Below are 12,269 nucleotides of genomic sequence, written 5' to 3'. Positions count from 1 at the left end.
ATAGAAAAGTATGACTTCCACTTAGTTCTTTTTATTACAGGACATAATCTGAACCCCTGATATCTTAGGTTTCTTTTCAACCTTCTAATTCTGGAAGAAGCTGTAGAGTCAACCACTGACTCAGAGGATTCTTCGTGTTTGGAAAAAATAATATCACCTCTGGGTCTGGTTATTTTTGGCTATTCAGAGGCACTAGCTGGTAGTTACACAGGTTTTTTGACTTACAATTGAGAACATGAATTTTTAAATAAATGCAGTTTATTTGATAGAAATAGAAAACCTAGCAGAAGAAGAAAAGGAAGAGATTAGACCAATGGTCCTCAACCAGGGCCCCTCAAGGGACATTTAGCAACTTCTGAAAACATTTTTGGTGGTCACTAATGGGAGGGGGTACTACTGCCATCTAGTGGATAGAATCCAGGGATGCTGTTAAACATTCTGCAATGCCAAGACAGGCCCCAGGTCAACAGTGCCATTGTTGAGAAACCCTGGATTAGATGAATAGATATCAAGGAAGCAGAATTATAAGGGAACACAACTGACCCTACCTCTTCAATAAATCAATATATGGGGGGCGGGGGATGGGAGAGGCAGAGGTTAAAAGAGGCTTAAGAAATACAACAAATGCAATGCATCATAATCCTTAATTAGATCCTGGTTGGAATTAATCAGATATAAAAGCCATTTTGGGGATACACAGGAAAATTTAAATATGAATTGGAATTAGAAAATATTAATAATTAATATTTTTGAATGTGAAAATGGTATTAAGTTAATGCAGGAATAATTTTCTTGGATGATGTTTTAAAATAATTTTCAGAGAACATATTTAAGTCTTTAGGTGGAAATACCAGTATATATATAATTTACTATAAAATAACAAAATAATTGGGGCACCTGGGTGGCTCAGTCAGTTAAGTGTCTGACTTCAGCTCAGGTCATGAACTTGCGGTTCATGGGTTTGAGCTCTGCTTCAGGCTGTGTGCTGACAGCTCAGAGCCTGGAGCCTGCTTCGGATTCTGTGTCTCGCTCTCTCTCTGCCCCTCCCCCACTCATTCTCTCTCTCTCTCTCTCTCTCTCTCTCTCTCTCTCAAAAATAAACATTTAAAAAAATTTAAATAACAAAAAATTAGAAGAAAAAAATATAATGAAATATTAGTTGTTAAATCCAGATAATTTGTATATGATGTTCACTCTGCCAGTGTCTCTCTCAGAATGTTTGGGAAATTTCATATTGAAAAGAAAAGGAAAGAGAGAGAGGGACAGGAGGAGGAAAAGTTGTCATCAGTACCAATTTCTATAGAAGTTTGGAAAAAGGAAATTAAGAAAAGACCACTGACTATAGGGATTAAAAAGTCACTGGTTGGGGCGCCTGGGTGGCTCAGTCGGTTAAGCGTCCGACTTCAGCTCAGGTCACGATCTCGCGGTCCGTGAGTTTGAGCCCTGCGTCGGGCTCTGGGCTGATGACTCAGAGCCTGGAGCCTGCTTCTGATTCTGTCTCTCCCTCTCTCTCTGTCCCTCCCCCATTCATGCTCTGTCTCTGTCTCAAAAATAAATAAACGTTAAAAAAAAAATTAAAAAAACAAGTCACTGGTTTGGAAAGAATAATTTCAAAGAAAAATGGGGATAGAAGCTAGGTAGTAAAAAATGGATTCAGTTGGATATTAAGGAAGTAATAAAATACTAAAAAGGAAGGATAGAAATGGAGTAGTTCATAGAGAAGAAGAGTAAAGGGAAGATTCAAAGGCCTACAGACATTTCTAAGGGAAGAGAACAGTGGGGAGAGAGGGATTAAAAACAAAAAGAGAAATAATGACTGATAAAGCAAGAGCCTAGACAAGTAAAAAAAAAAAAAAAAGATTCACGGTATTATACATAGGATATGAGACAGACCTAATACACATAAGGTTTAAGATCATACTGACATTGAAAATAGTAAGAGAGAGTAAGGAAAGAAGGTTTACCATGGAAGAAATCTTGGTGAGGGATGAGAAGACAGTCAATTGTTGTGGTTTGGCATGGGGAGTCCTGCCAACCTCATGCTGGAGGAGTCTCAGATACTAAGAGATATTACTAAGAGAGAGCAGGGGGAAAATCAGTGTCTCATGACAGGCACAGCTGTTTGAGGGTTTAATCAGTGTAAAAGATTTTGTTAGGGCTTATGTCCTCCAGTTGTCTTTAAGTATAAAAGGAAATAAAGCAAGTGTCCACTATGTGCCAGACTATTCACTCACCATCTATTTAATCTTCATAAAAAGGTAGAATTATCCCCCTTTTTAAAGAAAAGGAAATGGAAGCTTGGAAGTTATATAAGGCCATGGAACTGGCAGCTAATTGGAACAGACAGTCCAGGAGTGATTGAAAGGCCAGTCACTTTCTAGTCCTCAAAACAGTTGGCTTCCCTCATCAGTGGTTGGCCTTTAATACTCCTCTGGTGATCTGCAGACTATACAGTTGACCAGAAAGTCAAAAATTAACTCCTTGCATGAGATGCAAGCACGGCACTTAAAAACATTCCTGGTAATGAATGTAGATAATGGAAACTAAGCAAAAGTGGGATTATAAAGAACTCTAAAATTTACTCTGAGTTAGAACTAATTCATTGAGATCACGTCCCAGAAACAAGATAAGCATGCAGTGACCTCTGACAGGATGGGTCTATTAGACTACTGTCAGACTCCACTGTTCATGACCCAAAAGGTTGCTTAGGAGCCTGTGCCTTACAAGAGAGAAGTGTGTGGGCAGGGGTAAAACGGGCTTCAGCAACAGTGGATGAAGCTGAGAGAGAGAGAGAGAGAGAGAGAGAGAGAGAGGGAAGAGGCAGGGAACACTTTTTACCTCTTTGCGTTTCTCCAACAGGCTCTCCAGTCGCTCAGGAGCTCTCTGTCCTGGTCCCTTATTTCTTTCAGCCTCATACTGCCGCTGATTATTGTCTTTGTGCAGACTCAGTTGGAGGGCAACTCTTACCAGGGAGGTCATTAGCTTCATGGCTTTGAGCCAGGAAAAACAAGAAAAGGGAATTTTTACTTAGGTCAGAGGAGGGAGGATAGATTTTAAAAAGGAAGAAAAAAAAGCATCTTGTGGTTCCAGTGGGAAGAAGAGGAGGAAGCAGGGAGTGGGGCACTTGGGGGTAACCCACCATGGCTGCTGCCACCTCTGCCACAGAAAGAAAGAAAAGAAGGAAAGAAAAAGGAAGGGGACTCAAAATGAAAAGCTAGAGCAGGGTGACCCTAAAATCCTAAGACTGTTCTGGACATTTTTTTCTCCCCCTTTTGGGCTTCTTTTAATCCTCAGCATGTTCCCAGCTGTTGAGCTATGAGAAACAAGTTAAGACTGGAAACTGTCACTGTAATCTACCCTTTTTTGCAATACTACTAGTGAGAAACTTGGTTGAAGTTCAGGGTAAAAGAAGCCAGGGCTTGAAAGGCTAAGAAGAATTCAGAGACCAAAGAACACAGGAAATCCCCAAAAGAACATTTATAGACTAAAAATGAATGCTCACCAGCCAGGGTGCTAGTGTGACGGAAGGCACGGACTTGGGAGTCTGAGAGGCCAGTGAGCAGGGAGATGAGGTTGTCCATAGGGAAGCCGTCATAGAGGAGGCTATACTGGCACTGATAGACCAATGTTTTCACAAATTCACAGAAACTTCCCTGGAACTTCTTCCAGGATGGACCCGGTGCTGTCAGGGGATACTCTCCTGAATCCTATAGAAGGGTTTATGAACTGAATGAGAAAAAGTACTACCAAGTCTATGAAACCATAGGGACTTTGGATGTCAAAACCCAATAGTATAGTAAAAATCTTTCTCTGTTATACCTCATTTCCTGCTATTCTCAACTTCAGAGGCATATTCAGATAACATCTATGGGTCCCTTTTGCCCCCAAGAGATTGAACTCCTTCTTCCAAAAGCTATCCTATTTCCCACAGTCAGAAAGAAGGGGATAATGGGCCTTGTGTTTTGAAATAAGAGTGGCAAGAGAATTCTGATTGTCTTCCTCCACCTCATTAAACTGTTCTGTTAGGTGCCGGATGATCTCTGAGTTGGACATCTTCTTGAACATCTCGGAGGTCACATTGCCTGAGGAATGGAGGAGGTGAAGTAGTTACAAGAAAAATAACAGGACACTGTGACCATTTGCACATACACCTGAAGATGAGCTAGGAAATATATTGAAAAGAGCATAGGTGGGGAATCAGAAAACCTAAATCCCAGTCCTAAACCTGCTGCCATCAAACTGTGTATCTGCTGTTAAAGCAACCTCTCTAGAAAACCCAAAGGAATCAAGCAATGGAAAAGAATAGTTTAAAAAAAAAATCCTGGGGCACCTGAGTGGCTCAGTCAGTTGGGTGTCCAACTTTGGTTCAGGTCATGATCTCATGGCTCGTGAGTTTGGGCCCCATGTCAGGCTCTGTGCTCACAACTCAGAGCCTGGAGCCTGCTTGGGATTCTGTGTCTCTGGCTCTCTTTGCCTCTCCCCTGCTCACACACTGTTTCTCTCTCTCTCTCAAAAACAAATAAACATTACAATTTTTTTCTTTAAACCCAAATAAAAAATAAATAAAGCAAAAAAACCACACCAATTCTGGATTCTTATAACACAACCTGCCTGAGATTATCTTACCCCAATAAGTTAGGTCATGACCTGTGGGGATCTGGGGAATCCACAGCTTCAGTGGAGAAATATGGAAGGAAGTATCTGAGAAATAGGGAATAATGAAGGATGATTTCATCTAAAGATAGGAAGACTAAAAGATGTCTAATGGTCTATTTTCAAATTTGTGAGTATCATTGGCCTCACATTAGTGTGATTAGTTACTTTTCCCCAAAGGGTCTTATCTCCAAACCAAACCAACATAGTTCCCTAACTGGACCACTTTCCTACTTACCAATCTACAATGTGGTCAAATCAGTGAAACTTTTCATATGCTTAACCTTCTCTCTTTATTTAGGCGATTCCTAGTCCTACTCATCTAAATGTAGCAAAAGTTCTATAACATAGGAGCAAAGGGCTAGGGATTAGAAAGGGGTAGGAGTTTCCTTACCTTTACATCCACAAGATCGGATGAAAAAGTTAATGAGTTCCAGGAATCCTGCATCCTGGTCTTGCTTGTAGCTATCCAGCCACTCATCCACCAAAGACTAGGGAAAAAAAGGTGGATGATTTCTATTTCTGGCAATATGACAGAATGGAAATCCTGTATGATTGTACCAACTGAAACAGCGAAACTTCTGATTAAAATGTTAAAAACATCTTTTAAAACGTATTGCTGAACTGGAATGAAAGGTAGAATTCTGTATAGGCCCAAAATGAAGTGAGGGTAGCAATCCTAGGAGATAAGCAAGCTGATTCTTGCCCTGAGGGTTCTATGGAACCCCAGGAACCATGACTTTCTGTCCAGATAGCTGCATGGAATGCAGAGCATAGGAGATCGAGCTTTTGGGCTTTCCAAGAGGAGAGGTCCAAAAGGAGGCTCCTGCAATAAAGCGAGGTGCTGTAAAAAGTCATGTTAGCATGAAAACAGGAATGAAAAATAAACCCACAGGTCAGAAGGGGACAGCATGAACACCAGCTTGTTAGGACGTTAACGTGGGGTGGAGGGAAAAAAAAAGAACTCGCCCTTGAAAATTCATAACCGTAAGTCAGCTCTCAGGTCTAGATTTGCAGTCTAGATCCACACTCCCTATACGATCAGAATACTCTCAATTAGAGAATTTAATTCAAAGTGATTCTGGAGGGTCCCCAGTCAACTACAGCCAAGCCAAGCAGGTTCCTCTCTTAAAAACACACCTTTAAAAACAAACAAACAAACCACACCTTTAATTCAGGCCCCAAAGAATTCCAAAATATAGAACTCCAAAATATAGAGTCCAAAGTATAGAACTCCGAGAGAAAATGAGCAGCTCAAAGTGAAACTTAGTAAAGAAATAAGGCACTGAAAGTAAGAATTAGCAGAAAAAACAGCAGAATCACATTCATAGATTTCAAACATTAAAGTTATCACAGATTATAAATTATGCTATGAATAAAAAAATAAAAGTGAAGCTTTAAACCAGAAGCAAAGAACGATCAATTTTGAAAAAAGACCCCCCAAAAATCTATAAAAATGAAAAAAAAATTTAAAACCCATTTTAATGAATGGGTTAAAAGCAGATTGGACACAGAAAAACAAAAGATGAGTGAACTAGAAGATTAAATCAAAGAAAGTATCCAAAATGCAGCCTGGACAAACTAACAGAAACAGTGACAGAGCTATTAAGAGACATGGAGAATAGAGTGAGAAATTCTAATTAATGTCTAATTGAATTTCAGAACAAGATAATGGAATGACGAAGAGGCAGTATTTGAAAAGAATTTTCCATAGTTGTTGAAAGACCCCAATCTTTAGAGCCTGGAAGCCAATAGATTTCAAACATAACAGATGAAAAGAAAATTTACACCTATAAACATTATATAAAACATCAGAACACAAAAGCAAAATAAATCTCAAAAACAAGGCAAAAAGAGATCACTTACAAAGGATCTGCATATAACACTTACAAACAAAACCACTTATAAATTAGATTTGAACTAATCCATAAGCCCCTAGCCATATGTGGCTATTAAAATTAAATCAAATGAAAATTAAAATCCGGTTCCACAGTCACACCAGTCACATTTCAAGTACTCAACAGCCACATGTGGCTAGTGAATACTATACTAAATGACGATATGCAACATTTCCATCATTACAAATTGTTGTAGTAGATAGTGCTAACTTAAACTGACAGCTGACTTTCACCAGCAATAAGTGAAGTTAGAAGGCAGTGGAATAATCTTTTTAATGTGCTGAAGCAGAAAAATGTCCTCTTAGACATCTATACCCAGAAAATAACCTTTCAAGAACAAGGGTAAAAGACATTTCATACAAGCAACAACAACAACAACAAAGAGTTAATAAACTCTACCTAACAGAAATTTTAAAGGAGAAACTTTGAACAGCAAGAGAATGAATTTTTACAGAAGATTTGAGAAGGAATGATAAATAAAATGATAGAAATGCAAGTAAATACAAACAAACATTTTATAAAACAGCAATGTCTAATTTGTTGGAAAGGGAAATAGATACAAGTAAAACACTACAAGACAGCATGTAAATTGGAAGGGGCAATTAGAATTAAAGTGTGCATAGGTCCTTATAGAAGACAGAATCCAAAAGCAAGGAAGTAAAGGAGAAAAAGAAACAGAAAAGCTAAGACAAAATGGAAGCACATAAAATGGGAGAAACAAATTCAAATGTATCAATAGTGCCAATAAATATAAACGAATCAAACTCTCTTGTTAAAGGAAAGATTGGCAGAATGGATTGAATAACATAATCTAAATATACGCTATATGCAGGAGACACACTCCAAACATACATAGATTGAAGGGAAAAGGATAAAAAAAGGTATCAGACAAATAGTAACTAAAAATAAAGCTAGTACAGATTATGTTAATAAAAAAACAGAACAATTGTTTATCTTAAAATATAAAAAGTGACAGTAAATAACAATAAAAGGTTCAATTTACTAGGCAACAAATGCTCAAAATACTTAAGGCAAAGATAGGCATGAATACAAAAGTAGTAACTAAAGAGAACATCTTTGTGGGTTTTAATACATCTCTCTGTAACTGACATACCAGACCAAAAACAAGGAAACCCTAATACTTAGTAGAAAGATCAAAACAGTATCACATTTGTACCATTTGGGAGTTTTGATCTCACCCTAGAGAACACTCTACCCAACAACTGGAGAATACACATCTTCTGTGAGCACAGGTGAAATAGTTTTGGAAATGGGTTAAATGCTAAGTCATAAAGCTAGTCTCCGTAAGTTTCAAAGACCACATTTTCTGACTATAATGCAATAAAGTTAGAAATCAGTAACAAAAATATAAATAGAAAAACTTCCTATATTTGAAAATCTAAAACTGTTCTAGAAACTATAAAAACCTATACTACACATCAATATGACTAAATCTCAAACAATCGAAATAAGTCACAGAAGACTATACATATAAAGAACTGCTCACTTATTTAAAAAAAACACATTCACTGGTGACAAAAGTATACTGAAAGGCAAGGGAATGATTAACATAAAATTTACTCTAGTGGTTATCTCTGGGTGGTGAGGGGACTGTGGGGGCCAGCCAGGTGGAGAGAAGATCTACTGTGGCCCTATTAATGTTTCCTTTTTTGAGGTGAGACTAGAGATCTGGGTGATCATTCAAAATTTTTAAATTATACATGAGCCTTCTACACTTTTAGATGATAATAGAATTACAATAAAATTATGGAAAAAGAAATGTGGAGAGAGAAAAAAGGATTAGGTGTAACTGTTCAAGTGGAGCTAAAAAGTCACAAGGGTGAACAAGTTGCCACCCATACCATTTCCTCTCTAGACTATCCAATGCCTCTGCCTGCCTCCTCCGTCAGTCAATAAAAGCAAAATCCACCTTGTTCCGTGACACTTTTAGGAAAGGAGCATTCTCTCTCATCCAAAGTCTCCCTTACATCATTCCAAGGATTCACTCCATGGTCTTATCTCTCTTTCCTGATATAGGTTATATTCCCTAACATGTCCACATTAAATCAATTTTGTAAACATCTGTCCTTATCTTTTTATCCTACAAAGAGTGAGATAGTATCAAGAAACAGAGGGTGAGACACCGTTTTACCTGCATGTCACTTTTGGCAGCTTTCACAGCATCAAAAAGATCACTGGTTGGTGGTTCTGAGTCTTTCTGGCCATGACCACGTACCATTCGGGACCCCTTCTTTGGATGTTTGGCCACCTAGTAAGTATAAAGAGATCATGAATATCCTTAAAAAGTAGAAGTGATATTAACACTTAGTCTCATCATTGTCACACAAGTAGGCTTAAGCTGCCAATTTCACAGCAGAGTTTGAGTTACTGAGATCTGAAATAACTAATTCTTATATTGTGAACTTTATTATTTTCTTCCCTTTTAAAAAAGTCCCTTAGGCCCATTCCTATTTCTTTATGCCCTTACTACCCTTTTCTCTTATCTTTTCTCTTCAAAATTTGCCCTCTTCTTATTTCTGTCCCTTAATGCTCTTTAAATTTTATCCTTTCATCAAACATATCATCTGAGGCTTTTTCTAGGTTTTCTTTTGCTGCTTCCCAGACCAAATTCAAAAGCAAAACAAAATGGACTGACTCACTGGGGTTGTCCTGAGTGGTCGTTTTGCTGCTCTCTTCTTCACACTGTGTCTCAGGCTGTCTTCAAAGTCACTGCCTTCATCAGCTGACAAAGAATCACTATCCCTATGAGGGAATGTGGTTCTCCTTAGATACAACACCCCAGTCTTTATATACAAGGGTAAATGAATTAGAATTTCTTTGTCTCTGACTGTAGCCCTTTCTCTGTGAGAAAAATATATTCACATTTTCTTAAGATGTGTTGGGGTGTCTGGCTGGCTCAGTCAGTGGAGTGTGTGGCTCTGGATCTTGAGGTTGTGGGTTCAAGCCCTGTTGGGTGTAGAGATTACTTAAAAATAAAATCTTTAGCGGGCATCTGGGTAGCTCAGTCGGTTAAGTGACTGACTCTTCATTTCAGCTCAGGTCATGATCTCACAGTTGTGAGATCGAGCCCTGCATCAGGCTCCATGCTGGGTGTGGAGCCTGCTAAGATTCTCTCTCTTCCTCTCCCTCTGCCCCTCCTCTGCTCATGCACATGTGTACTTTCTCTCAAAGTGAAATAAAGTCTTTTTTTTTTTTTAAATAAGAGATGTGTTTACTGTTACAGGGAGTAGAGACAAAAATCTTAAAAGAAAGCTTTCACTTGAAGAGAGCAGTGAAGATGAAAAATGAGAAACTGAGATGGGTGAAGGACAACCTTTTCCTAATATTCTCTCTGAATAAGAAAATCAAGTGATATTCACTTAAACAGGCAGAGGGATCACTGCTGTGGCGAAAAATCAGCATGGCCTGGTAAGTCGCATATTACTCATATATAACTTGGATGTTAATATGTGCCTAGAGTTAAATTTCATCCCTTGAAAAAAGTTTGTAAGTTGTATTGACTAGAGTTAAGTTTATAACATAGATATAATCTTCTCTCCAACAGTGGCACTGATATAAATGAGTCAGAGGAAGCCAATTAAAAAAATAACCAGGAGATAAATCAGATCTTGTATGAGGTTATTTTATTCCTGGAAAGATAAAAAAGATATATTATTATAACCTTCACAAAACAAGCTGGTAAATGGTAATAGAGAAGGATAGACAAACCTGTTTATAAAATCCCCAAATAAAGGATCACACACCAACCAACAAGTATATATTATTTGTCAGGAGCAAACAAAGAACTCTTCTCCCTCCCCCACCTCCCCACTCCCAATAGAGGCTGTACATGCTGAGCATACAAATATATGCAAGAAAAGTTTGGACAAATGGATGATAGATTTGGAAGTGGATATATTATTTTTGATGTCTACAACACGTACGGCAGGGGGGAGAAAAACCCAATTAGCTAGCAAAGCAGGAGAGAGTCACTGCTCTGAGAGTGCATCTCTTAATGTTTACACAGAGGGGCAGACAGAGCTGAAAGCTGCCCCCACTGTGGGAGAAGGCCAGGCAATGCAACAAGTTCTCATAGACTCCACTCACCCCTCTGCAGTCTGGTCCGAGTCCCTGACACCACAGGGCATATTGACAGACGAACTAGAAGATGCAGACAAGACCCTCTGTCCGCCTCCCGACGCTCTCCGCAGTGGGGAGGACACACTGCTTGGGGAGGAGGAGGACCGCAGCGTAGGCATGATGGTCGAGCTGCGGAAGTAAGGAGGAGAGGGCCTCTAGCCCACCACGTCTCCAGCCTCAGCTCTGACCATCCCCTTCCTTTCCAAGGGAAGTGCTCTGCAACTCGGGGGTGGGGTGTGGATGCGCACAAAAAATGACCGTCTTGACCTAAGGCATCTGGGGATTAGAGACATCACGGCCGCGCGTTTGGAATCCTCTCCAAGGCCGCCACGATGCGCACACCAGAGCCGCTTAAAGCAGACCCCTCTCTGCACGCGTCGGAAACGTAGATTGCCTGGTGCAAAGGAGACCAGCTCAAGCGGTACAAATTGGGAAAAAAACAAAACAAAACAAAACAAAACAAAAAAACCAGTCTTTCATTTTCAGGCTAGAACCTGATTCCACATAGAATGGAATGGGAAGCACTTAACGATTTACGGGTGCAGTCACCATTAGAACTGGAGCAGAAACACTGAGGGAGTAAAGGAAAACTCTCGTTCTCCACTTTTCCAGCAGATGGTATCTCTGACTGACCCTGGGGCAAGTGGGCTGAGGAGCTTCCTAATCGCTGACGGGAGTGACTGTCAGTCTCTTGGGGCCTGGGGCTTGGGATTCCTAGCTTCTGTGGAGGAAGCCATTGAGGCTTGGGGGAGGGTGGTTCCTCTCTCAGGGCTGGGAGTGCGGGGAGAGGGCGTATTCTTGGGTCAAAGAGGAGCCTCACTGTCTGAGCCTGGAATAGCGACGTCTGGCTGATCAGGGATGAGGAAAGATCACAGCCTTGGCTCCCTCGGGGTTCTGCGTTCTTCACCCCGCGACCAGAACAGGCGCCGGCTGCTTCTCTTCCGGTGGTGGAAGAATCCAGAAAAACGCGGGAAGGCGCGAGACACGTTGTGCGCAGACGCGAGCTCAACGGCACGTCCCAGGACTGGAAATTGTCGCGAGGCTTGGGCGTGTGCGAGCTCGTGTTCACCACGTTACAGTCACGCTGCTCCAGCAGCCTCGTGCAGCCCGAGCTCTTCAAGCTCTTTGGCGTGCCGCCCCGTCACGTGGACTCAGGCGCGCTGATCCTTGGCTTTAGCCCTGCTCCACCTCGGTCCCGCCCCCGCTGCCCCCAATTTCCCCTCCATTGGTCGGGCTTCGCACTAGACTTGCTGTAGCCCCTTCACTCTGGCTTCTCAACTGCCATAGGCTGGGTTCCACCCAGGCCCCGCCTTTCGAATAGGGTAGCCACGCCCCCAATAAAGGCTACGCCCCTCCCCCACCAGCCTCTTTAGTTCCGCCGAGTCCCGCCCCCCCCGACGAGCTTCCCCACTACATTGGCTTAACTTCTCCCTCGACTCCGCCCCTGAGGCCCGCTCCTTACCATCATTGGCGGGACCCCGCCTCGGACCCCGCCCCCTGCCCGGCTCCCAGCTCCCATTGTCTCCGCAGATGCCGCTTGGTCCTGCTATCGTGCGCGGTGTTCAGTTTTCTGAGGTC

General features: G+C 41.1%; 1 protein-coding gene across 7 annotated transcripts in view; it reads right to left on the bottom strand.

Annotated features, from left to right (window-relative positions):
• The window catches only part of STAG3 (stromal antigen 3), a 30,666-nt gene extending 18,401 nt beyond the window's left edge, over positions 1-12,265 (bottom strand). For 6 of the 7 annotated variants that reach the window (XR_006708125.1, XM_045460587.1, XM_045460584.1 and 3 more), the window contains exons 1-9: positions 12,154-12,265; positions 11,512-11,715; positions 10,659-10,820; positions 9,212-9,314; positions 8,704-8,820; positions 5,048-5,144; positions 4,006-4,082; positions 3,503-3,707; positions 2,839-2,990 (exon numbers count right to left, since the gene is read on the bottom strand). Coding sequence is in view for 6 of the 7 variants with exons in the window: in XM_045460587.1 (XP_045316543.1) it covers positions 2,839-2,990; positions 3,503-3,707; positions 4,006-4,082; positions 5,048-5,144; positions 8,704-8,820; positions 9,212-9,314; positions 10,659-10,810 (903 nt within the window). In the remaining variant the exon portion in view is untranslated. Of the gene's footprint in view, positions 1-2,838; positions 2,991-3,502; positions 3,708-4,005; positions 4,083-5,047; positions 5,145-8,703; positions 8,821-9,211; positions 9,315-10,658; positions 10,821-11,511; positions 11,734-12,153 lie in introns of all 7 variants that reach the window. The other variant, XM_045460585.1, reaches the window with a different exon arrangement.
• Positions 12,266-12,269: the final 4 nt, after the last annotated feature.

Source organism: Leopardus geoffroyi, chromosome E3, assembly GCF_018350155.1.
Source record: "Leopardus geoffroyi isolate Oge1 chromosome E3, O.geoffroyi_Oge1_pat1.0, whole genome shotgun sequence".
Lineage (NCBI taxonomy): Eukaryota > Metazoa > Chordata > Mammalia > Carnivora > Felidae > Leopardus > Leopardus geoffroyi.
The sequence above is the reverse complement of the archived record's forward strand: the minus strand, read 5'-3'. Positions and strand labels throughout refer to the sequence as shown.